This window comes from Salvelinus alpinus, chromosome 5, assembly GCF_045679555.1.
Source record: "Salvelinus alpinus chromosome 5, SLU_Salpinus.1, whole genome shotgun sequence".
NCBI lineage: Eukaryota > Metazoa > Chordata > Actinopteri > Salmoniformes > Salmonidae > Salvelinus > Salvelinus alpinus.
Genome location: NC_092090.1, coordinates 58,408,612 through 58,436,388, shown reverse-complemented (window position 1 = coordinate 58,436,388; position 27,777 = coordinate 58,408,612). Strand labels below are relative to the sequence as shown.

The window sequence follows — 27,777 nt, the reverse complement described above, 5'->3', positions numbered from 1 at the left end:
ATCATTCAGTTGCTAAGCTAATCGTCACACAATCCCTTCTCAAAGTCAGGCTATCAGTCGAGAAATCTGCCTATTTTCCTCTAAAGTAACTAATGTCACCATTCCAAAGCTATATTATATTACAACAAGTTAATTATCTCACATCTCAGAAAAGATGTGTAATGTACTTGTTCACGAAATTCATGCTAATGTTGGGTTTTTGAGTTTACGCCCAATTGAGTCCCATTCACTCCTTGAAGGAGTGCTCTCCTTATCCCAGAATCGCCCAGCATGCACCACACGGCCTATTAATGACGCATGGGCAACTTACAAAATGGCTGTTAATATGATTCCAATGGAGTAACCCATCTCCTCCAAAGTATCTCTGGTAACGTGCCATTTTCGGGAAATTAGTCAATGGCTTTGATCCTCTGATTGGTAAGAGATGAGTCTCAGACAATCTATGCAGTGATAGATAGAACAGTGGAATAAAATTCAATATAAGTCTTAGCAAATGGTTTATCAAAATTGTAACAGAACTTGACTGCAGTTAGTTCATGTGATCTCACTTGTAATAACAACAACAAAATATATATACGTATATTGTTCATTCTCTTCTTTATCCCATTTAATCCTTCTCTATGGGGCTCCCTATTGCCCAACCAGACTCCCCCATAGCTTACAATTACGTTATGTTGCACCCTATGAGCCTATAGCTCACAAATGTTCCAAAGCCCATTCATTCTAGTACTTTGGTTCCATCTGTCTGTAGAGTGGCATGTGCAGCCAGTTTTCTCTGTGTTGTCACTTTGCAGTAGCAGAGGCCCTATACAGTACAGTAGCCTGAATTATCTCCATAGTGCTTCACAACACTTTAGCCCAACAATACACCAGTCAGAGGAGACGTACTGTATGAGTAATTATCCAAGATAATGATTTTTGGTAAATGGCCAACACATTATACATCCCCATTGTCAATAGGAGATCTTTACATGGGGAGAGTGGTGGGAGAAAAGGTGGTTAACAGCATACAAATTGGACTAATTAGGACCAGGCTTTGGCTGTTGTGTGGTAAATGGCAGAGAAAGGCCACTGGGATTCTATCTGGTCCATTAAACTGCCATAATAAGGCTGCATGGCAAATGACACCCTATTCCCTACATAGGGCCCATAGGGCTCTGGTCAAAAGTAGTGAATAGGGTGGCATTTGGGATAAACGCTTTGTGAAAGGATGCCATATGCTCCTCGGGAAGAATCCCTGGAAGGATTGTTTTTTAATTTGTCTTTTGAATGGGATGACTGTGGACGACGGTGGTTCTTACAGCATCATCAGTAGCTAGACAGCACTTTATGTTGGCTAACTAATCTATCATTGTCCAGATGATAGGTAACCTAAAAGTTGTTGCTCCACCTTCTGGCATCTGTGAACATCCCCTAATTTCTCTCTCTTATTCTCGCTCTTCATTCTCCTCTCATAACTGGAAGAAACTTGCTCTCCTCTCCCCATATTCTCTTCTCCTCTACCATACTCCTTCCCTCTCCTCCTCTCCCCTTCTCTTCTGCCATACTCCTCTCATCCCTTCTACCATACATCTTTCCTCTCCTCTTCTACCATACTCCTTCCCTCTCCTCCTCTCCTCTTCTACCATACTCCTTCCCTCTCCTCCTCTCCTCTTCTACCATACTCCTTCCCTCCTCTTCTACCATACTCCTTCCCTCTCCTCCTCTCCTCTTCTACCATACTCCTTCCCTCTCCTCCTCTCCTCTTCTACCATACTCCTTCCCTCTCCTCCTCTCCTCTTCTACCATAATGCTTCCCTCTCCTCCTCTCCTCTTCTACCATAATGCTTCCCTCTCCTCCTCTCCTCTTCTACCATACTCCTTCCCTCTCCTTCTCTCCTATTCTACCATAATGCTTCCCTCTCCTCTTATCCACTTTTCTTCGCTGCTCCTTCCTTTCCCTTCCCCATTCACTCCTCCTCTCTTCCTCTCCTGTACTGTCATCTCCTCTCCTTGTCTCTTCTCCCATACGCCTCTGCTCTCCTCTCCTCTCTCCTTTTTTTCTATACTCAAAGATGGCATTTGAAGCCAATTAATGGTGAATGTAATTGAACCGGTCTTAAGGCATGGCAAGCGTGGGGACAGTCCGTTTAATGATGAAAAGATGAGTGAGGACAGATACTGAATCTGAGACTAACTTCAGGGCACGAATTGTCTCTCTCATGTAAACTTAGCTCTCAGCGTTAGGGCTAGATCAATACTATTAGTAAGGACAAGGCAGGATGTCTGGTTTACAGTGTGTGTGTGTGTGTGTGTGTGTGTGTGTGTGTGTGTGTGTGTGTGTGTGTGTGTGCGTGTGCGCGTGCGTGCGTGCGTGCGTGCGTGCGTGCGTGCGTGCGTGCGTGCGTGCGTGCGTGGGTGCCTGAAGAGGGGCATGCTGGGTCATAGAATGTGTGGATATTGCAGCAACACAGAGGACCAACTGACGAGCCCCTAGCTGGAATAATATGAGTCATTACTAAAGCAACTTGTGCGCTGATATACAAACCAAGAGCTTTGTTGAAAGCAACAATCACCTTGCATTTGTTTTTAACGTAATAAACTATTCTAAGTGTTCTTAATAGCTGACATTCTCATTTACTCTAAGTGTATTACTTAGCTCACTTTTTACTATGCATTTATGCGTTACGTTTCTCTATTTGAACCTTTAAAACCTTTTTATGTATGCAACTGTGACAGACATCACTGTACTTCCTTAACCATACATCTTCCCCATTAACAAGCTCACACAGAGACTGAAACGCGGGACCTCTGTCTCGCAAACAAACCCCACTGGGCACAAAATGGTGGAATTAACGTTGCTTCAATGTAATTTGTCAATGTATTGTGACGTGGAATCTACATGGAAAATACGTCGGATTTTTAAAAAGTCATCAACGTAAACTGCTGTTTTTCGAGGGTGAAATTTCAACCACAGGATTATGTCATCATGGTAATCAAATGTTATATATATGTTGAATTTGTACCTTTAAAACAATGTCAGATTTTTTTATACACACTATCAGAAGAAGACAAGGCAGTCTGGGCAGCATCTCCTACTGGAGGATTGATCTATCAACTGCTACCCTTTAGACTCCCATCCAAGGTTTTAACCAAGCCCAGCCCTACTTAGCTTTGATATTTATTACTAACTATTAGCAATGAGCATGATTGTTGAGAAATCTCCCCTTAAAAACTAAATAGATTCACTTTTGCTATCGAAGTCAAGGGAGCAAGTAAAATGTTACCATACTTCATCACACATCAATTATGATATTTAGGCCTACAGTTGAAGTCGGAAGTTTACATACACCTTAGCCAAATACATTTAAACTCAGTTTTTCACAATTCCTGACATTTAATCCTAGTAAAAATGTCCTGTCTTAGGTCAGTTAGGATCACCACTTTATTGTATGTGAAATGTCAGAATAATAGTAGAGAGAATGATGTATTTCAGCTTTTATTTCTTTCATCACATTCCCAGTGGGTCAGAAGTTTACATACACTCAATTAGTATTTAAATTGTTTAACTTGGGTCAAACGTTTCGAGTAGCCTTCCACAAGCTTCCCACAATAAATTGGGTGAATTTTGTCCCATTCCTCCTGACAGAGCTGGTGTAACTGAGTCAGGTTTGTAGGCCTCCTTGCTTTTTCAGTTCTGCACACACATTTTCTATAGGATTGAGATCAGGGCTTTGTGATGGCCACTCCAATACCTTGACTTTGTTGTCTTTAAGTCATTCTGCCACAACTTTGGAAGTATGCTTGGGGTCCTTGTCCATTTGGAAGACCCATTTCTGATCAAGCTTTAACTTCCTGAATGATGTCTTGAGATGTTGCTTCAATATATCCACATCATTTTCCTGCCTCATGATGCCATCTATTTTGTAAAGTGCACCAGTCCCTCCTGCAGAAAAGCACCCCCACAACATGATGTTGCCACCCCTGTGCTTCACGGTTGGGATGGTGTTCTTCAGCTTGCAAGCCTACCCCTTTTTCCTCCAAACATAACAATGGTCATTATGGCCAAACAATTCTATTTTTGTTTCATCAGACCAGAGTACATTTCTCCAAAATTGTCCCCATGTGCAGTTGCAAACCGTAGTCTGGCTTTTTTATGGCGGTTTGGAGCAGTGGCTTTTTCCTTGCTGAGCAGCCTTTCAGGTTATGTCGATATAGGACTAGTTTTACTGTGGATATAGATACTTTTGTACCCGTTTCCTCCAGCATCTTCACAAGGTCCTTTGCTGTTGTTCTGGGATTGATTTGCACTTCTCGCACCAAAGTACATTCATCTCTAGGAGACAGAACGCGTCTCCTTCCTGAGCGGTATGATGGCTGCGTGGTCCCATGGTGTTTATACTTGCGTACTATTGTTTGTACAGATGAACGTGGTACCTTCAAGCGTTTGGAAATTGCTCCCAAGGATGAAACAGACTTGTGGAGGACTACAATTCTTTTTCTGAGATATTGGCTGATTTCTTTTGATTTTCCCATGATGTCAAGCAAAGATGCACTGAGTTTGAAGGTAGGCCTTGAAATACATCCACAAGTACACCTTCAATTGACTCAAATGATGTCAATTAGCATATCAGAAGCTTCTAACGCCATGACATAATTTTCAGGAATTTTCCAAGCTGTTTAAAGGCACGGTCAACTTAGTGTATGTAAACTTCTGACCCACTGGAATGTGTGATACAGTGAATTATAAGTGAAATAATCTGTCTGTAAACAATTGTTGGAAAAATGACTTGTGTCATGCACAAAGTAGATGTCCTAACCGACTTGCCAAAACTATAGTTTGTTAGCAAGAAATTTGTGGAGTGGTTGAAAAACGAGTTTTAATGACTCCAACCTATGTGTATGTAAACTTCCGACTTCAACTGTATATAGCATTTGCAAAGTCATCAACTGCAATTGTTGGAATTAAACTAAGAATTAAACTAAAAATAGACAATACAATATGCATAGGGTTTTAACCTCTGGTTGATTTCAAATGTAATGATATTTAGGGATATTTAATTATATTTGGTTGTCAACGCAAACAAATATCAACATATGAAGAAGATGAAGAAAAGTTTATATGAAGTTCATTTGAAGTTTGATTTGATTTAGTCATATTCTATAACTTAGATTTTTGGTTGAGATGGAGACTTGAATCGAACCTATCAATTATTAATTTGTAGACAAACTGGAATTGAATCCAGACTAAGTCAGTGGCACAGATGGAACTATCCAAGCAGAAGATAAATGTAAATGTTGATATGTGGTTGCATTGTCAACCAAACACAACTCAATATTACCTTTGATTACAGTAGATAGCCTAAAGTTAAGGCTATCTTACAAACTAATGTAACATTCAACCTTAAAATGAATAACACATCCACGGCCACATTTTGATGTTACAGTAACTACATTTCTTCTTATCTAATCATATAAAGCGCAGGTCAGTAGAGATCGTCACAATTCCTGTAATAATCTGCACAGAATCTCTTATGGCATTGAACAATCAATCAAATTGATTTATAAATCCCTTCTTACTTCAGCTGATGTAACAAAGTGCTGTACAGAAACCCAGCCTAAAACCCCAAACAGCAAGCAATGCAGGTGTAGAAGCACAGTGGCTAGGAAAAACTCCCTAGAAAGGCCAGAACCTAGGAAGAAACCTAGAGAGGAACCAGGCTATGAGGGGTGGCCAGTCCTCTTCTGGTTGTGCCGGGTGGAGATTATAACAGAACACGGCCAAGATGTTCAAATGTTCATAGATGACCAGCAGGGTCAAATAATAATAATCACAGTGGTTGTCGAGGGTGCAACAGGTCAGCACCTCAGGAGTAAATGTCAGTTGGCTTTTCATAGCCGATCATTCAGAGTATCTCGAAGTATCTCTAATATCTAAACATTTTAACTTTGCTGTGCTTTTAAAATGGTTGAAAGAGCAGTAATAGATATTTTGGTGACAACTAAACCAAATATCTGACATTGTTTTTCAAATGGAATTTGGTTTTGCTTTTAGACCAACACATTGGATATTCATCTAACTTTTAGCTGTCTTTTTCAGTGGGTGAATATAGGTTGTAATCTCATTGATCAACATCTCAACTAAATATGACCCAATTAGCCACATTGAAAGGATGTAGTGTGCCCAGTGGGGCGTTTACCATCCCTTTGCAAACATCTTAACCAGCTACGCCACCAAAAAGATAGCAATTCAGCTGTGCGGGTGGAGACAGTTCAAGCTGAAGAGTCCGAGTGAGGTTACAAATCCTGTACACCGCAAAGTCTTTATTAGTCACTGTCTTGTCAAAAAAACAGAAGTGCTGGCCAACAAAGTCTGCGATGGCCTTAAGAGTCATTACAAAATAATGTGACAATTATTACTTTTTCATGTGATTCGAGGCAAGAGAATATTCTGCGTACTCATGTTCTGCGTAGGAGTTACAAAGACAGGCTTCCATAGAGGACGATGACGAATCCTCCCAACGGACCCCGTTCCTCTCAGATAATTTAAAAATGTAATATTTAAAAGTGGTGGCTGAGCGTGATGGTGTAGTGGTGGTTATATTCTTTCCCTTCAGGTTTAAAGAAAGGGCTGAGGCTGGGAGATAGAATAGGCCTTTCTCTCCCCTTCGCTCTGAGTATGAGTGGCCCTTATAGCAGCAGCGCAGTGTGTGGTGTTGCTATTACATTCACACCTCTCTCCAGCCATTCGTTTGAAAAGAGCCCATTAGTGTGTGTGTGTGTGTGTGTGCGTGCGTGTGTGTGTGTATGTGTGTGTGTGTGTGTGTGTGTGTGTGTGTGTGTGTGTGTGTGTGTGTGTGTGTGTGTGTGTGTGTGTGCCCGTACAAGTGTGTCTGTGTGTGTCCAGCGCCTGTGCTGCCTTTGTGAACCAGGAGGACTGGAGAACAAGCACAGCAGTAGTAGCAGCATTTTCTAATGGAACTGTCTGTATAACACAGAGCTACAGTCTTAGTTATCCATGTTGTGCATTGCTATCTAATGTATACCTGGGGTGAGTTGGGCTGGGTTGCATCTATTTCATGTATACACCTAGCCTATGTGTGATAATCTTTCAGGCTTGACGCACAAACACGCATGCACCCACACACAGAGAGCGAGAGAGAGAGAGAGACAGACAGACACACAGACACACAAAACATACACACAGAAGAAGGACAAACACAAGGACACACACACCCAGCTGGACCCTGTATGGGCGTCCTACCGCCTGGCCGGCTCCTGTGGAGGAAGTCAGAACTCAGCCGCCAATCAGCTACCGGCTGCAATCTAATCATGCCTCAGGAACAGACACACAGACCAGGCCAGACCAGTGTGTGTGTGTGTGTGTGTGTGTGTGTGTGTGTGTGTGTGTGTGTATCCAGCCATCTCACTCCAGCCCAGAACCTATTCAAGGTTCCCCACAGGTTACAATGAACCTGCCTACTGCCTTGCGTAGGGTGCCATCTTTCGGATGGGATGTTAAACGGATGCCCTGACTCTCTGTGGTCGTTAAAAATCCCATGGCACCCTACGCAGGGCAGTAGGCAGGTTCATTGTAACCTGTGGGTGTTGAATAGGCTCTGGAATGGGGTGAGATAGTGGCTGGATACACATACACACACACACACACACACACACACACACACACACACACACACACACACACACACAAAAGTAGGGGTGTTAACCCCGGTGACCTGGCCCCATTCCATCATGGCCACCTAACCTTACCCTCAATCCTAATTGGCATATATCACTCCTTACCGCTCCACCATGCTAGCTGAGCGTTCTGGAACAAAAAATGTTTGCCGTGCAATACCCAAGTGGGTGCCACACATTAGTGGTGAATGAGGTATGTTTCCCCCTTACTACAGTATGTAAAGCACTTTGTGCACCTCAGTTGGTAAAAAGGTGCTATATAAATCCAATTCATTATTATTATTATTATTACTGGAGTTAGCTGTGTGTAGAATCAAAGGAGAGAAGGGAAGTGAGCCGATGATGAGCATTTGGGCCGACGGGGTGTTGTGTTATCTGACAACAGTTTGGTACGTGAACAGGTTTTCCTGAAGCAAGATCTGCAGTCTTTTTTTCATTTGGAGAAAAGAAAACAGACTGTGTATTATGGCTTTAATGAGGAGAACACTGCAGTGACAATGCAACTATTCTCAACTTGGCTTGACAACATGTCCTAAAGTATTCCCAGTGAAACATATGAGAGACACATCTGGTGGGCATTAATTCAAACATGTAGGTGTGTGTGCGTGTGTGTATGTGTGTGTAGGAGGAACACACACGCATAACATGACAGGTTATCAAACCTTGTTATCAAACCTAGTGATAGTGCTGGTTTCCTGATGGTCTAGTGCCCCCTTCTGTTCAGCCCGCAACACTACAACACTATGCTGCTCAGTTCAGAAAATAAACACGTGGTCTGTGCTGCCCTCTATTGGACAAAGTAGCATTGGACTAAATGCCCTGTGTGCTCAGAGTGTACATCACAATAGTCTACAGCAGTGGTTCCCAACCTTTCTCAGTTACAGTACCACCAACAAAATGTTGCTCTGCCCTGAGTACCACTGAAGTACCCCTTCATGTGCATTTTACCAGTGGGCCTATGGTCTCATTAATCTTCTCAAGTACCCCTTGTGGATAGGCCAAGTACCCCCAGGGTCCTAGTAACCCTGGTTGGGAACCACTGATCTACAGCAGCCTCCTCTCCTCGTATCCACCCTTCATCTATGCTAATCTGAAAACACTGGACAGGTGAAAGCAAAATGTTTTACCTGTCTGATTATTTTACCACGGTGGAGATTAAGAAAAGGAGGCGAGGAGAGCCTTTTAACAATTGAGATACACCCATGGAGAGGAATGAGGAGACAAGACTACTATGAGAATATCACTCAGTCACAGATAAGGGGTTGACTAGCTCTAGTTGTTACAGTATATGAGGGCAGAGAGACTAATGCTTAATTAATACAATAATGGCAAGAGTTATTAATGACTCAATATCGATCATTTATCTCCAAGATATTTTCTAGATATTTCCCTTTCTGTTCCATTCTGGGCTTTTGCCAAATCAAGCCTTGTATTATTTGAACCTTGCAGGATTTTGCCCTAGTCCAGCACTAACACAACACAATAAACTAGCAGAATCAACAGATTCAATCCTACCATTCATTGTAAACTCCAGCCCTCATTGTGAACAAACACATAATATCCCCATATCAAACAATGACCCACTTCTAAATGTTTTATTTGACAGTTTCCACACTGAAGGCACATTTCTGAGACCGCATCCTACTGAATTTATAATGTGCTGCAAAATCTGGTCAACAGGGGGCGACATTCACCATATTATGAAAACTCCTCATGAACTGTACTATAGATAGCCTAGTACTACAATCCTGATCTCACGAGCTACATAAATATGTTTTGCGTGTAGCTTGTAGAGAAACATACGTAAGCTCGCGAGATCAGGATGGTAGTATGAGGCTACTGTATAGTACACTCACTGAAAGCTTGCCAAGAACTGGCTGTGGGCCTTGCTGAGGCAATAATAACCTGGAGAAGAGTCACGGTTACATTCCAGAGTGCCCTCCCTCTCTCTGTCCCTTCCTCAGCGATTGCATGTGTTAGGGCCCTACCTGACTTGTCCCCACTGTCTGCCTTTCTTCCCTCTCGCCTTTCCTCCCTCTCGCCTTTCCTCCCTCCCTCCCTCTCTCTCTCCCTCCCTTCGTGTGTGTCGGGTTCCTACCTGACTGGTGGGCCTTCCTGAGGCAGGACAGAGAGGCGTTGAGCCGGGCACACTCCTCGTCGTTGGCTCCGAACCTCTCCATGGCCTCACACACCTGCTCATCACTCATCTCCAGCAGCCCCACCAGAGTCACGTCGCCCGGATCCATCTCCTACAGAACACACACAAGTAACCTGGTCCCAGATCTGTTTGTGCTTTTGCCTACTCCGTTGTCATGGACAACTCCATAAGGAGCTGGCAAAAAAAGCAGAAACAGACTGGCACCCTGAGTAACACTCAAGTACTATGAGTCAAATTCCAGTTATTGCAGGCAATAGCGACTGCAGGTTTACATTTCTCCCACACAGGGAGTCAGCATACCTGGTTTCCCAGGTCTAAATCAGACACTAATTTAAAGGGGGGGGGGAAACGAAAACCAGCAGACTACTAACACTCCTGGGCCCGTATTTACAAAGAGTATCAGAGAACGCTGATATAAGACCAGGTTTGCCTCTTACATGCTTATCATTACATGGACTTGGAAATCCTTTATCCTACATCAGCACTCCTACCATAAGACACTTGGTAAATACAGGCCCTGGTCTAGTCACACTGACACTGAGTGGCTCCATTCCTATTGTAACCGTGTTGCTTCCGTCCCTCTCCTTGCCCCAACAAATCTTTCTCCTTTGTCAAATAAAGTCTTGATTATTACATTGCTGAAATCCCAATTTGAATCTTTTGATCAAGTGGTTATAGCCTACTGTTATACCTGACATATTTGTGTCAAATTCCTGACATTACCATGTTGCACCCCATCATTTCTTTCAAATTATTTTAATGCGTCAGTTTGATTTTTCCCATATAGAAGTGTTCTGCACAGATATGTCGCATTTATGACAACACGTAACCTTGTTGGTGGCAGCCTACCTGAATGTATGGCCTATAGCAGTTATGCATTTAGATCCATTCAATCCTCATGAAGAGAAGCGAAAGCCATCTGAGCCTTATTCTAGTCCTATGTTTTATTCAATGTTAAGAAAAGTCTCCCATGAAAAAGGTCATGTTTCAGCCTCTGTCTTGCATAGAGCACTATCTAGCCATTTCACATCGGCTACACTACCAGGGTAACACCCTTGGCCCAGACCCATATAGTGTCTTTCATCCTATTGCCAGAGGGATTTCAATACTAAAAACATAACTATTTTCTTGTTTTCCCTTAATCTTACTTGCACAAATTGTGCAGACCATCGGCTATTTGTAAGAAGGTATTCCTTGCGATGATAGTGATACGTGGATGTAAATCAATGTACCTCAGTGACCTCCTTCCTCAGGTTGACGATGCGGAACCAGTGTCCCAGTCTGGGGAAGTCCTGTAGCTCAGTGCTGTCCTCCTGTGAGGCCACTCTCACCTTACAGGACAGCTGGCGACTGAAGTACTTCACCAGCTTTCCCTGCAGGGGGAGACAGAGGGACATGTGTGAGTTAGAGACGGAGGAGCACAACCAAAAGTTTCGGATAGCTATGGATGCATGGAATCCTAGTCCATTAGAGCAGTACTTTTCAAATCTCACTTTTGGGACCCCCAGATGTTTCACAAATATGTTGTAGTGCTGAACTAGTTTGATGATTAGTTGATGAGTTGAATCAGGTGTGCTATCTCTGGAATTGTTCAAATACATGTAACGGCTGGGACAGGTTTGAAGTAGGCTGCATTCAATAAAACATATTGTGAAGCTATACATTGTTTGTTTACAAAGACTTAATGACCTCCAAAACAATGGAATAATATACACTACATGACCAAATGTATGTGGACACCTGCTCGTCGAACATCTCATTCCAAGATCATGGGAATTTATATGGAGTTGGTTCCCCCTTTGCTGCTGTAACAGCCTCCACTCTTCTGGGAAGGCTTTCCACTAGATGTTGGAGCATTGATGCAGGGACTTGCTTCCATTTAGCCACAATAGCAGTAGTGAGGTCGGGCACTGATATTGGGCGAATAGGCCTGGCTCGCAGTCGGCGTTCCCATTCATCCCAAAGGTGTTCAATGGGGTTGAGGTCAGGGCTCTGTGCAGGCCAGTCATGTTCTTCCACACCAATCTCGACAAACCATTTCTATATGGACCTCATTTTCATGCTGAAACAGGAAAGGGCCTTCCCCAAACTGTTGCCACAAAGTTGGAAGCACAGAATCATCTAGAATGTTATTGTATGCTGTAGCGTTAAGATTTCCTAGCCTGAAACAACAGCCCCAGACCATTATTCCTCCTCCACCAAACTTTACAGTTGGCACTATGCATTCAGGCAGGTACCGTTCTCATGTCATCCACCAAACCCAGATTCATCCATCAGACTGCCAGGTGGTGAAGCGTAATTAATCACTCCAGAGAACGCGTTTACACGGCTCCAGAGTCCAACGGTGGCGAGCTTGGCCATGGAAACCCATTTCATGAAGCTCCCGACGATCAGCTCTTCTGCTTCCAGAGGCAGTTTGGAACTCGGTAGCGAGTGTTGCAACCGAGAACAGACAATTTTATGCGCTACTCGCTTCAGCACTCGGCGGTCCTGTTCTGTGAGCTTGTGTGCCTACCACTTCGCGGCTGAGCCGTTGTTGCTCCTAGACATTTCCACTTTACAATAATAGCCCTTACAGTTGACCGGGGCAGCTCTAGAAGGGCAGAAATTTGACGAACTGACTTGATGTAAAACTTGGCATCCTATGACGGTGCCAAGTTGAAAGTCACTAAGCTCTTTTGTGAGGCCGTTCTACTGCCAATGTTTGTTTATGGAGATTGCATGGCTGTGTGCTCGATTTTATACACCTGTCAGCAACGGGTGTGGCTGAAATAGCCGAATACACTAATTTGAAGGGGTGGCCACATACTTTTCTATATACAGTGCATTCTGAAAGTATTCAGACCCCTTGACCTTTTCCACATTTTGAAAATTGATTAAATAGTTTATTTTCTCATTATTCTACACAAAATAACCCATAATTACAAAGCAAAAACAGGTTTTTAGATTTTTTGCAAATGTATTAAAAACAAAAAAATGCAATATTACATTTACATAAGTATTGTGTTATTGACTGTACATTTGTTTATGTGTAACTCTGTGTTGTTGGTTTTGTCGCACTGCTTTGTTTTATCTTGGCAGTTGTAAATGAGAACTTGTTCTCAACTGGCCAACCTGGTTAAATAAAGGTGAAATAAAAAATAAAATAAAAAGTATTCAGACCCTTTACTCAGTACTTTGTTGAAGCACATTTGGCAGCGATTACAGCCTCGAGTCTTCTTGGGTAAGACGCTACAAGTTTGGCACACCTGTATTTGGGGAGTTTCTGTCACGTTCACTGTCTTCAAACTCCCTGTCGTAGATGAGCCAAGGTGCAGCGCAGCGTGCATGTAATTCCACATTTATTTTAATCGTAGTGAAACCTTCACAAAAAGAACAGGTAAACAGAAACAAACGTGACGCAACCGTGGCGCACACAAACACACACAGAAAATAAATAATTACCCACAACATTAGGTGGGAAAAGGCTGCCTAAGTATGGTTCCCAATCAGAGACAACGATAGACAGCTGCCTCTGATTGGGAACCACACGTGGCCCAAAACAAAGAAATAGAAAACATAGAATGCCCACCCAAATCACACCCTGACCTAACCAAATAGAGAAATAAAATGGCTCTCTAAGGTCAGGGCGTGACAGTACCACCCCCCACCAAAGGTGCGGACTCCGGCCGCAAAACCTGACTTTATAGGGGAGGGTCCGGGTGGGCATCTATCCTCGGTGGCGGCTCCGGTTCGGGACGTAGCCCCCGCTCCGCACGCTGATCCCTCCGCTTCCGTGGAACCGTACCGTGGATCGTTGCCGGAGACTCCGGACCGTGGATCGTCGCCAGAGACTCCGGACCGGACACGCGCTGTGTCTCCAGTGAGCATTCACAGGCTGGTGCGCTCTGTGCCAGCGCCCCACATTTGCCGGGCGGAAGTGGGCATCCAGCCAGAACAGGTTGTGCCAGCTCTACGCTCGAGACCTCCAGTGCTCCTCCACGGCCCAGTGTATCCGGTTCCACGTATCAGGCCTCCAGTATGTCTCCTCAGCCTGGTAAGCCCTGTGGCAGCTCCACACACCAGGCTTCCAGGACGTCTCCTCAGTCCGGTGAGACCTGTTCCGGCTCCACGTACGAAGCCTCTAGTGATGATCCATGGCATGACGTCTCCAGTGATGATCCATGGCCCGGTGCCTGACCGGTCACATGCTCCCCACGGTAAGCACGGGGAGTTGGCTCAGGTCTAAACCCTGACTCCGCCAATCTCCCCGTGTGCCCCCCAAAAAAGATTTTTTGGAGCTGCCTCTCGGGCTTCCGTGACCGGTTCTTGTCCCCTGCCAATATCTCCTCCCCGGTCCAGCTTGTCCTCCAAGTTGGCGCACGCTGCTTGGTCTTTTTGTGGTTGGTAATTCTGTCACGTTCACTGTCTTCAAACTCCCTGTCATAGATGAGCCAAGGCGCAGCGTGCATGTAATTCCACATTTCTTTTAATCGTAGTGAAACCTTCACAAAAATAACAGGTTAACAGAAACAAACGTGACGCAACCGTGGCGCCACAAACACACACAGAAAATAAATAATTACCCAGAACATTAAGTGGGAAAAAGGCTGCCTAAGTATGATTCCCAATCAGAGACAACGATAGACACCTGCCTCTGATTGGGAACCACACTCGACCAAAAACAAAGAAATAGAAAACATAGAATGCCCACCCAAATCACACCCTGACGAAACCAAATAGAGAAATAAAACAGCTCTCTAAGGTCAGGGCGTGACAGTTTCTCTCATTCTTCTCTGCAGATCCTCTCATGCTCTGTCAGCTATTTTCAGGTCTCTCCAGAGATGTTTAATCGCGTTCAAGAAAAACATCCCCACAGCATGATGCTGCCATCAACATGCTTCAGTGTAGGGATGGTGCCAAGTTTCCTCCGGATGTGACGCTTGGCATTCAGGCCAAAGTGTTCAATCTTGGTTTCATCAGACCACAGAATCTTGTTTTTCATGGTCTGAGAGTCCTTTAGGTGTCTTGTGGCAAACTCCAAGTGGGCTGTCATGTGCCTTTAACTGAGGAGTGGCTTCCGTCTGGCCACTCTACCATAAAGGCCTGATTGATGGTGTTCTGCAGAAATTATTGTCCCTCTGGAAGGCTCTCCCATCTCCACAGAGGAACTCTGGAGCTCTGTCAGAGTGACCATCGGGTTCTTGGTCACCTCCCTGACCAAGGGCATTCCCCCCGCTTTCTCAGTTTCTCAGCCAAACATCTTCCATTTAACAATGATGGAGGCCACTGTGTTCTTGAGGACCTTCAATGCTGCAGAAATGTTTTGGTACCCTTCACCAGATCTGTACCTCGACACAATCCTGTCTCGAAGCTCTACGGACATTTCCTTCGACCTCATAGCTTGGTTTTTGCTGTGACATGCACTGTCAACTGTGGGTCCTTATATAGACAGGTGTGTGCCTTTCCAAATCATGTCCAAAATAATTTAATTTACCACAGGTGGACTCCAATCAAGTTGTAGAAACATCTCAAGGATGATCAATGGAAACAGGGTGCACCTGAGCTTATTTTCGAGTCTCATAGCAAAGGGTCTGAATACTTATTTTAATAAGGTATTTCTGTTTATTATTTCTAATACATTTGCAAACATTTCTAAAAACCTGTTTTGGCTTTGTCATTACGGGGTATTGCGTGTAGATTGATGAGGATTTTTTTTTGTTTCATCAATTTTAGAATAAGGCTGTTAGGTAACAAAATGTGGGAAAAGGGAAGGGGTCTGAATACTTTCTGAATGCTCTGTATAGTGTAGTTTGGATTAACTACCAACTACCAAAACTGCACTCTCAAAAAGTGAGATCCATCTATGCAATACTCAGCCCATGTTCATTAAGCACACGTGTTAAAGGCCCAGTGCAGTAAAAATGCATTTTCCTGTGTTTGATATACACTGCTCAAAAAAATAAAGGGAACACTTAAACAACACAATGTAACTCCAAGTCAATCACACTTCTGTAAAATCAAACTGTCCACTTAGGAAGCAACACTGATTGACAATAAATTTCACATGCTGTTGTGCAAATGGAATAGACAACAGGTGGAAATTATAGGCAATTAGCAAGACACCCCCAATAAAGGAGTGGTTCTGCAGGTGGTGACCACAGACCACTTCTCAGTTCCTATGCTTCCTGGCTGATGTTTTGGTAACTTTTGAATGCTGGCGGTGCTTTTACTCTAGTGGTAGCATGAGACGGAGTCTACAACCCACACAAGTGGCTCAGGTAGTGCAGCTCATCCAGGATGGCACATCAATGCGAGCTGTGGCAAGAAGGTTTGCTGTGTCTGTCAGCGTAGTGTCCAGAGCATGGAGGCGCTACCAGGAGACAGGTCAGTACATCAAGAGACGTGGAGGAGGCCGTAGGAGGGCAACAACCCAGCAGCAGGACCGCTACCTCCGCCTTTGTGCAAGGAGGAGCAGGAGGAGCACTGCCAGAGCCCTGCAAAATGACCTCCAGCAGGCCACAAATGTGCATGTGTCTGCTCAAACGGTCAGAAACAGACTCCATGAGGGTGGTATGAGGGCCCGACGTCCACAGGTGGGGGTTGTGCTTACAGCCCAACAACGTGCAGGACGTTTGGCATTTGCCAGAGAACACCAAGATTGGCAAATTCGCCACTGGGACCCTGTGCTCTTCACAGATTAAAGCAGGTTCACACTGAGCACATGTGACAGACGTGACAGAGTCTGGAGACGCCGTGGAGAACGTTCTGCTGCCTGCAACATCCTCCAGCATGACCGGTTTGGCGGTGGGTCAGTCATGGTGTGGGGTGGCATTTCTTTGGGGGGTCGCACAGCCCTCCATGTGCTCGCCAGAGGTAGCCTGACTGCCATTAGGTACCGAGATGAGATCCTCAGACCCCTTGTGAGACCATATGCTGGTGCGGTTGGTCCTGGGTTCCTCCTAATGCAAGACAATGCTAGACCTCATGTGGCTGGAGTGTGTCAGCAGTTCCTGCAAGAGGAAGGCATTGATGCTATGGACTGGCCCGCCCGTTCCCCAGACCTGAATCCAATTGAGCACATCTGGGACATCATGTCTCGCTCCATCCACCAACGCCACGTTGCACCACAGACTGTCCAGGAGTTGGCGGATGCTTTAGTCCAGGTAAGGGAGGAGATCCCTCAGGAGACCATCCGCCACCTCATCAGGAGCATGCCCAGGCGTTGTAGGGAGGTCATACAGGCACGTGGCCACACACACTACTGAGCCTCATTTTGACTTGTTTTAAGGACATAACATCAAAGTTGGATCAGCCTGTAGTGTGGTTTTCCACTTTAATTTTGAGTGACTCCAAATCCAGACCTCCATGGGTTGATAAATTTGATTTCCATTGATAATTTTTGTGTGATTTTGTGGTCAGCACATTCAACTATGTAAAGAAAAAGTATTTAATAAGAATATTTCATTCATTCAGATCTAGGATGTGTTATTTTAGTGTTCCCTTTATTTTTTTGAGCAGTGTAATATTGGACAACAGCTGATGAAACTAACACTGTAAAAGTGTGAAAACGGGTGTACTGACTCTCTGTGGTCACTAAAGATCCTACGGCACTCATCATACGAGTAGGGGTGTTAACCCTGGCATCCTGGCTAAATTCCCAATCTGACCATCATGGCCACCTAATCATTCCCAGCTTCCAATTGCCTCATTCATCTCCTCTCCCCTGTAACTATTCCCCAGGTCGTTGCTGTAAATGAGAATGTGTTCTTTGTAAACTTACCTGGTCAAAATGTATAAACTTTAAACCAAAACAGAATTTCTCTAGGCCTTTATGAAACTATCATTTATTTGTTCAAAGCAATTTGAGATAATTCACTCTCAATTAAATGTCCTATACTGGCTGTGCCAATATATCAATAGAACAACAACAAATTCCTGGACAAACTGAACGATGGTACATCTCTCCACTTTACCCTGCCCATGGCATGGATTGATATTGATAAACACACTGATTACCATCTATTTCCATTTTTAACCATTCGAAAACAAAGTCTGAATCGTAAATAATGAAATGTCCCTTTGGTGAAGCTATGTTTGCGTCCCAAATGGCACCCTATTTCCTATACAGTGCACTACAAAATACATTCTTAAATTAACTGCAACAACTAGCCACTAGCACTACAATTACTGAAACAGGTCTAAGCTATTGTACAATACAGTGCATAGAGCAAGTGTCATTAAAGTAAATATTTGACATGGATACTCACCAACAAAAACATAAACAATCTAGCAATATTCCATTTCATGACATTTCTCATGGGAGGAAGGAGGACTGCTATCTCTAACTCATTACACACATAAATTGAATTATCTAAGTCTAAAACACTAAACCTCCCGATGTGAATCTTTTATATGTCAGTAGATCTCTAAGGAGCTTGGCCCGATTCATAGACACTTGTTCCTGTGTTCGCATTGTCATGAGAATACTTTTCGCGTTAGACAGTTTCTACCCAAATCTTTAGTTGTACCAAACATTTTAAAGCTCTTGTTCATGGGCATGGATAGTGGTGTATGAATCATCCTCTGTCCAATGCTAGTTTTTTAGGACTAGGTCAAAAGCTTGTTTTCAATAGGAGAAGACTCCGTTATTCAAGGGGTGAATGGCAAAAGTGGGTAAGTAGCAGTCAAGAACCACCAGAGAAACAGAAGTAAACACTGGTTTGTGTGGAGGTTGTCTTTTCACACTAATCCTAGGTCCCAGTGAGTGTGTTTGAGCGCCGAAGGTTATGGTTACAATTGGGTTTACGGAGAGCTGATACGTTACCTGATCCCATGGCTAAGGCCAGTCATTTGTTGTCTACACTAGGGAGAAAGTGCTGGTCATAACTAGGGTGAGGAGTTTTCAAGGAAGCGTGCAGTAAAGATCATCACCGACCCCGCCCACCCCGGACATCCCCTATTACAAAAACTCCCCTCTGACAAATGGTTCAGGTCAATCATGACCGAAACCACCCGCCACCTGAACAGTTTCTTCCCCTGTGCTGTGGCCCTCACCCAACCGGCCATCGGGCTCATAGGGATAAAGAGACTTTGCACTCTGTGCCGAACACTGCACCTTGCCATCATTGACCTGCAAAACGAACGACTTCACTATACACCTCTGCACAACACTGTATATGCACTGGATATATACACGTCATGGCAGCGCCCCTCCCTCTGCATATATAAATATATCCCCACTGCAAACTGTATATCCTCACTGTAAATCAGCCTATACTCTAGATTTGTATGTTTTATGTTTGTGTTTATATTGTATATTCTGTTTGTTGAATTTGTGTAAATTCCTCTGTCTGTGTTCTGTCTGTATTGTCTGTACAGTTGTCTATTTGCTAGCGGCACCAATTCACTGAGTCAAATTCCAGGTATATGTAAATGTGCTTGGCGAATAAAAGTGATTCTGAGAACCTAATCAAAATCTTATATGATGAAAAAAGGCATCTGAGATACAGTATAGTCAAACCTGTCCCACGTGCATCTTACATTACAACAGAGAGATACTGCGAAACACACTCTGTAACACATTAAGCCTGTTTCTGGACTAAAAAGCAAGCTCAAAGGAGAATCCCCAGTGAAAGTGCTATATAGTCCAGGACTATAGGCTTAATCTGTCAGGGAAACCGCTCCACAGTACATTAGATGAGCCATCCAAACACTCAGAAGTTGTATTGCATTGAATTGTACTGTACAATGATAACTTTGGTTTAACAATGGTTAAGTTGTCCTTCAAATTAGCATTGCACAAAAGGTCAAGACAGCTCTTTTGTGCAAAAGTTTTTAAAAATCTAAGTGAACCCAAAGCTCCTCAAACCTGTGATGTACGAACAAGTTCAATGTATTGAACAGTGCAGGTGGACATTTTACAAATTAAGTAATATCCCAAAATTGCAATGGTTAGATGCTTTCATATTCGAAATAGTCGTTTCTATAATAATGCATATATCAGGGTTAACACAGGACTTTGTCCGAAATTCGACAAAGAAGCAACAAGTGCAGCAAAGATCTACGGGGTGCAACTGGTGCATGATTATGCTATAAGTGCATAAGTCACCTGCCAATGAGTCTACACACTTGACCCGACTTGGAGGAGACAAGGTAAAGGGGCAATCTGCAGGTCAAACAATAACAAAGCATACTGTACCGCCACCACTTTTTGCCACTGTTATGGTAAAAAGCTGAGGGATGGGGCTGGAGAAATGTAACCAATGTCATAGACAAAGCCATAGATGCAAGGACTCCATGACATGTATTTCAACTATGTTTTTACGCTAGGCCTACAATGTTTGTTAACATTACATTGTTTACAAACAATGGAGTAAAACAAGTTTATATTTAGGGCTTGAAGGGGTACAACAGCTATATTATTAAAAAATAATGGGTATACAGTGCCTTCGGAAAGTATTCAGATCCCTTGACTTTTTCCACATTTGGTTACGTTACAGCCTTATTCTAAAATTCATTAAATAAATGTTTTTCCTCAGCAATCTCCACACAATACACCATAATGACAAAGCGAAAACAGTTTTTTTTTTATGTTTGCAAATGTATTAAAAATAAAAGACAGTAAATACCTTATTTACATAAGTATTCAGACCCTTTGCTATGAGACTTGAAGTTGTGCTCAGGTGCATCCTGTTTCCATTGATCATCCTTGAGATGTTTCTACAACTTGATTGCCTAAATTCAATTGCCTAAATTCAATTAATTGGACATGATTTGGAAAGGCACACATCTGTCTATATAAGGTCCCACAGTTGACAGTGCATGTCAGAGCAGAAACCAAGCTATGAGGTCGAAGGAATTGTCTGTAGAGCTCTGAGACAGAATTGTGTCTAGGCACAGATCTGGTGAAGGGTAACAAAACATGTCTGCAGCATTGAAGGTCCTCAAGAACACAGTGGCCTCCATCATTCTTAGATGGAAGAAGTTTGGAACCACCAAGACTCTTCCTAGAGCTGGCCGCCCGGCCAAACTGAGAAAGCGGGGGGAATGCCCTTGGTCAGTGAGGTGACCAAGAACCCGATGGTCACTGTGACAGAGCTCCAGAGTTCCTCTGTGGAGATGGGAGAACCTTCCAGAAAGAAGAACCATCACTCCACCAATCAGGCATTTATGGTAGAGTGGCCAAACGGAAGCCACTCCTCAGTAAAAGGCACATGACATCCCACTTGGAGTTTGCTAAAAGGCAGCTAAAGACTCTCAGACCATGAGAAACAAGATTCTCTGGTCTGATGAAACCAAAATTGAACTCTTTTCCCTGAATGCCAAGCGTCACGTCTGGAGAAGACCTGGCACCATCCCTACGGTGAAGCATGGTGGTGAAAGCGTCATGCTGTAGCGATGTTTTTCAGTGGCAGGGACAGGGAGACTAGTCAGCATCGAGGCAAAGATGAACGGAGCAAAGTACAGAGAGATCCTTGATGAAAACCTGCTCCAGAGAACTCAGGGCCTGAGACTGTTCACCCTCCAACAGGATAATGACCCCAAGCACACAGCCAAGACAACGCAGGAGTGGCTTCAGGACAAGTCTCTGAATGTCCTTGAGTGGCCCGGCTAGAGCCCGGATTTGAACCTAATCTAGCATCTCTGGAGAGACCTGGAAATAGCTGTGCAGCAATGCTCCCCATCCAACCTGCAGAGAAGAATGGGAGAAACTCCCCAAATACAAAAATGTCTAAAAACCTGTTTTTGCTATGTCATTATGGGGTATTATGTGTAGATTGATGAGGTTAAAAAACAATTTAATCCATTTTAGAATAAGGCTGTAGCGTAATAAAATGTGGGAAAAGTAAAGGGGTCTGAATACTTTCCGAAGGCACTGTATGTCATTAATTGAAAAGTCCAAAAATGGATGTACCAATCGCAGATTGTCCTTTTAATGTATACAATCTAAAGCTTTTGTCCAACACAATCAATCAATAAATAAATAAAAAATAAGTCAATGAAATGTATTCATAAAGTTTTTACATCAACAGCCTGCGAGACAGGCAACTGCTTGACCACTTGTGAATACATTATTACATCATGCTAATGAAATGCTATTAGAACTAATCAGGAAGAAGAGCAACTTTATGTAAATCATCTACTGTGCCCTCTGCCTCAGAAGGCCCAAACAATGTGCATGCAAACACCTGCACATACACTACACCTAAATGGGCCTTAAGGGGCCCCTTATCAATGGTAGAAATCTTTTTTTTTGTTTTTAATGCAACCATGTTTTTCCTGACTGAAGATACCTGTATGACACAGCACAGTTTCGCTGAGTCAAACTATTAGCCCTACATTTCAAAGTGGTGTTTTTGGTTGGTAGCTAGGTAGTGAGGAACTTCACACTGTGAACTTTTGTTAGATCAAATAATTGTGACAGCTAGACATTCATGGTATCTATTCAGCATGTTCTATTCACACTAACATGTAGGCTAATGAGTTCCTTTGTGGCCATACTGAAGGCCTAGTTATAGGGCCATACTGTATGTTTTCAATATCTACACCACTCTGAAATTCAACTCAACTCCAGCCTTTAGGCCTACTTACAGTATCCCTAAAAATATCCCTAAAAATATATTGTAAAATGGTGTGCCTATATACATATGAAGTCCATATGAGTGACAGATGTGGATTTGTTTTCCTTGTATCAGTGGGGAAAGGGACACTACATGATTAAGTTAATAAACAAACAGTATATGCATACTATTCCTTCATCTGTGGTCACGTAAACGTCATTATACATTTATTGCAGGCCAATGTCATTTCATCATGTTTAGGATAATGAAGTTTCCCTATTTTACTCACACACATCAAGTCCCATCACATTGGGCCTCGGTTTATATAGTTCCATTTGAAATCACCGCCTGGAACACACCAGGGAATGTCTACGTAGTCTAAACCACATTGGGGCCTAAGTGCATCTGAAATGTACACAGGGTATGCAGACCCTATTTTATTAATTTGACAAACAAATATATCTATGTTTTGATATAAAAAACACAACATTGGATTTGGATAATATCCTGGCCATTACATAACGCAATTTACGGAATACCCTGTGGGCCAATTAAATCAGATGACAATTTGAAGCAATTTCACTAATACACACTTGCATAACAGTCGTGGCAATATAGCCTGGCTGATGATAGAAGCGCGAGCTGATGATAATGGCAATGATGACGATAATAATATAAATCATACACAATTAATGTTCTCAACGTTCTCATGGAGAATTCGGGTGGAGAAGAGTGCACGGTGCTAAAGCTGAACATTCCACCTTCTTTCCACCACCTGCAGAATGCGCAAGCCCACAACAGCTCGCTCACTGCAGCTACAGCTTCTTGATTTATTACACTGCATAAAACACATTTAGGCTGTAGGCATATAACATATAAATAACACAGTATTCCAATTGTATAGTAGTCAACCGTTTCAACGACATTGAATAATGTACATTGATGTTGATTGACAGACGTGACAACCAACCCCACGTTGATTTTGATCAAAACGCATAGCTAGATTAGCCTAAATGTAGCCGTAGCCTATTCATTCTACAGAATGGGTGCTTTTGCTTACCTCCAGCGTTCGTATTTCTTTTTGTGTCAAGTCGTTGGATGTGGCACATTTAGTCCTCAAACCCTCCAAGCTGGAAATGCTTATGTCTATCATATTTTGAACCAACTCGCACTGCTGCAAAGCTTTTTGCAAACTCAAATGCTGCTCGTCGCTTTTTGTCATATTCTCCTCGTCCATAGTTTGCGAGCAGTGGTCGTTTTTATGTGTACTTCAACAAAAATATTCTACTCGGGGACAAAAAGGTGGAAATAGCTCCATGTAATAAAGTACCCTGCAAAACGCCAGCCAACGTGGTGTTATAATCTATTATATACACTGGTTTAGAAACGAGATGTGATCTATGTGAAAGTCGACTTCATTGTAATAGTCCTTGTATTCCAGGTTGTGGTTCATCAAGGTGTTTCTGATTGAGCCTGGTACTGATGCTGAGGGCTATATCGTCAAACACATTATGCAGATAGCCTAGGCTATACCTCCTCAACAGAAATACAAGTCAGAACACAACCGATCAAGCCTTATCTAATAAATCCAGTCAGCGTTCTGTTTGTTCATTTAAAATAAAAATCATAACTGATCAATAACACTAAAGAAGCTTCGTATAATCATTTTAAAAGTGATGCTGTGTGGATTGAGTACAGGTTCTACCCGTCACACATGCCAGCAGCTGCATCCCGGTTCGCTCCCACCACCACACCGACATGTTTCACGTCAATCAAATCCACAGCAACAGCATTGCCCATGGAAGCTGCGGGAGAAGGTGGGAGGGGCACCACCAACGAGTGATGCTGCGTGTGGGAGGAGTTATCGCGAGATTATATCAGTGCAGTGAGCGTGAACTCAGTTTTAACTTCATACCAGTAGGTTCCATCATCAGCTCCACATTATAATTGTAATGTATTGTCAGTCAGTATGTCATTTTTCACCAAACCGAATTGGGATAATTGTTTTATCTAGGCTTTTCTACATGTTCCCTTTTAAGGCTACTTCTATCTTGGTCAATCCACACAGTGATGTGGTAGTAAAAAAATAACTGATCACTGCTCACAGTGAAAAAAGTTCTCTATACTTTCAATAATTTCTTTTAACAAAAGGTGAGCAAGCTGTTGTGCAAAAAAAGTACTTGTGCTTACCCTCCACTGCACACAATAACCATACATATTGTTACAATTGTATATTCCAAATGAACTGCAAGTTATTGCCTTTGTCCAAATTAAATTACAGAACACTGAGTGAGCCTGAGTAGGCCAGGCCAACATCTCTCACTGAATTATACTTTATGACAGCTCTTTCTCTTCTGTGGGTGGGGGGAAATAAACAGGGGGGCGATATAGAGCGTTACAAGTGAGTGTCATCTTGAATGAGGCAGGTAGTGGGGAACCAGTGATTTTTATGACATTTCCCCCATCACCTGCAGAGACATCAGACAGCATTGTGTCTCACTGCTGGACTGAACAGGCATGGTGCTGTGTGTTGTGCTGCCTGCTGGAAATCCCTCATCACACAATTAAAAAGAGAGATACTTGGCTTCTAAAGGCTACACTACAATGTTGCGCAGTTTCTAGTGAATTCTAGAATGAAGTCTGTGTTGTGCCTACTGTACAGTATGTGACCAGAAATACAGCTAATGAAGCACAAACAGGCAATCATAAAGGTTTATTGTAGGCTAAGCCCCCAACAATAAGACAAAATCTCTGGGGTAATGATTTTTGGAACCCTATTTTGTCTATTGATTTAAATACTTTAATTCAACTGCCATATTAAAAGACAAATGTCACTCAGTTTTTGATAAGAGCACATCTAAGAGTGCTACTAGGCTACATTTGCATGTAATTTCAGTGAGTCAGTTATGCCCAAACTATTGATTGATAATTAGCATACCTCTGTACAATCCAAATGGCAGTATACATTGTGGTCTAGAATTTCATAAAATTGGTTTTGAAACTTAACTGCACTAACATACGTTACCAAGTACCAAATAGCAATTTGTTTGCATTCATGGTCACAGTATACCCAATTTTGCCTTTGGGAACTAGCGGAAACTGTCAGGGGGGGCCACAACTAAATGTAAGAAAGTCAATCGTGGGGTTACCTTTCCACACCAATGCACTCTAGAAAGGAAGGAGGTAGAAGACAAACACGATCAGATCAAAACGTGAGTGGCGTCTGGCGTGTTTTTGCTATTCAGTTTCTCTAACTGAAAATGACCCTAGTCCCGCTGAAAGTGATGACCACTTCCGCTTTACTTCCGTATTGAGGCTCGTATTGTTTGAGAATGGGCGTCAAGAGTATGTAAAATTCATGAACACCGCGTGGTGATTAAGCTAAAACATGACCATGTCAGAATTTACCCCATATACTACTTTCGAGTGAGTGGTCCTTTTCGACGCTAAAGGACCGGTCTCTTGAATGTGGTAATCTGCAGTGAATAAATGCATGCACAAAAACCGTTAATACATCATATATCAACGCTGTTTCGTTAATTTGATATGGCAAAAAGGTTTCACTAATGACTGGTGAGATTTTTTTTTTTTCAACAAATCATTTTAATAGGCGCAATGAAGACAATTGACAACAACAAATAATATTCAATGTTGATGATACAAAGACCAGAAGTACAAAATCGCCCCCAGGTGGAATGTTATTGGGCAAGACCATGAACATGGTTTGTAAATCAATGGCCGACACACGTGGCTAAATGTAAAGATGCTCGAACTAGATACTTAAACACAGAATAGGACTAAGATTACAACAAAAGTCTTTCGGTCAACACGGAAATTTCTTGAAGAGTCAGCCAAATGATATTGAATCGGAGTGTTACTCGTTTACAGCATAGCTAGCTGTCGTAACTGTCCCTGTAGGATCCTCAAGAGGTACCCGTAGCCTTCCTAGGCCCTAATTATTGTCCCTGTAGCCACCGCCGGAGGAGTATCCACCGCCTCGGCCTCCACCACCACCGCCGCTCCTGTATCCGCCACCACCTCCGTAACCCCGGTCTTCGCCACCATAGCTACGGCCACCACCGCCGCCACCATATCCACCGCCGCCACCATATCCACCACCGCCTCGGGAACCTCTGAATCCACCGCCTCCTCCACCGCCACGACCGCCACCCTGGCCTGCCTCATTCACACGGATGGTTCTGCCGTCAAGAGACTGACCGTTCATTCCCTCCATTGCGTCCTTAGCATCCTCGGCATTGTCGTACTTCACAAAGCCGAATCCACGAGGCCTTCCTGTTTCTCTGTCCATGATGACATCACATTTAGCAATGTTTCCGTACTTGGAGAAAGCTTCCGCAAGAGATTGCTCGGTGGTGTCGAAGCTGAGGCCACCGACGAAAAGTTTTCCTTCGTCGGACATGTTTCTTTGTCTTTTACGAACAGAACGAGAAAAGCTGCTGCTTGGAGAGGCACGTCGTCGGAAAAGAAATGGAGGCTTGCCGCGAAATATTATAAAGATTAATTTGACTCCGCCCACATTAAATCAACGGATGCGATTGGTTGCAAACCTGCCGTAAACTCAGTTTCGTGACGTAAAGCACATTTTGTTGAAGTGGAGCGCGCCAAGAAAATTTTGCCGATTAGTGAAGCACTCTTTTCTAGCTAACTAAATCAACGATTCAAATGGCATCGACTAGCAAGATACCGTTGCAGTCAAGAAATTTGCCGTGTTAAGTTGAATCAACTAGCTAGCTAGTTTACGTGTTGCCAGCAAGGTAGTTACGTTACGTTTAGCAGGATTTATCTAGGGTCGTCACTAGTTAACACAGCCACAAAGTCATCATTCTGGCTAAACCCCGCCTATTTCTACAATTTATCTTCTTTAAATGATTTTAGACCTAACCACACTGCTAAGCCAATGTTTATTTTGTGGCTGTGTAATGACTGTGGTTGTGTTATCTAGTGGGAACCTTTAGGTACTGTAGCTCGCCGAACTTCAATCAATGTTTCGCTTGTGTGTGATGTGTATTTTCGCTGACTTGTAAACGTTATTGTCATGGACATCTAACCATGCATGTAAGATGTCAATGAATATAACGTTACTTTTCGTACCGTTCCCGCTGACTTATTGTCCGACACCCACCAGCTCAAGCAAGAACTGGTCCCTAGCCCGACCGCGGTCCCGCAATGTTATGTTAAATGTATGTGACGCAGTCCCGGTCCCAGAACATTTTCAACCCTTAGTCGGGATCAAAATGCTCAAACGAGATTCTCACGTAGCCAAATGTATTAGGCTATCGGTATTATTGGGCTATATCAGCCAATAGGGTAGACGTAGTTTGAAAGATAGTAGAGTTGCGAAGAAATATAGGAGAGCAAACACTTGACTTGAGCTACATT

At 43.2% G+C, this 27,777-nt stretch overlaps 2 protein-coding genes across 2 annotated transcripts in view; both read right to left on the bottom strand.

Moving 5' to 3' along the window:
* ksr2 (kinase suppressor of ras 2) overlaps positions 1-24,121 on the bottom strand; it is a 164,247-nt gene extending 140,126 nt beyond the window's left edge. Inside the window, exons 1-3 of the mRNA XM_071402511.1 lie at positions 23,438-24,121; positions 11,068-11,208; positions 9,776-9,926 (exon numbers count right to left, since the gene is read on the bottom strand). Of these exons, the coding sequence (XP_071258612.1) occupies positions 9,776-9,926; positions 11,068-11,208; positions 23,438-23,614 (469 nt within the window). The 5' untranslated portion in view covers positions 23,615-24,121. The remainder of the gene's footprint in view (positions 1-9,775; positions 9,927-11,067; positions 11,209-23,437) is intronic.
* Positions 24,122-25,956: 1,835 nt separating this feature from the next.
* LOC139576405 (uncharacterized) lies at positions 25,957-27,196 on the bottom strand. Its single transcript, XM_071402510.1, has one exon. The coding sequence runs from the start codon at positions 26,795-26,797 to the stop codon at positions 26,330-26,332; it is 468 nt and encodes a 155-aa protein (XP_071258611.1). The 5' UTR covers positions 26,798-27,196; the 3' UTR covers positions 25,957-26,329.
* Between the last annotated feature and the right edge of the window lie 581 nt (positions 27,197-27,777).

What these genes read in the sequence shown, in the direction of transcription:
- LOC139576405 (XM_071402510.1), bottom strand. Translation starts at nt 26,797, where the DNA reads ATGTCCGACGAAGGAAAACTTTTCGTCGGTGGCCTCAGCTTCGACACC.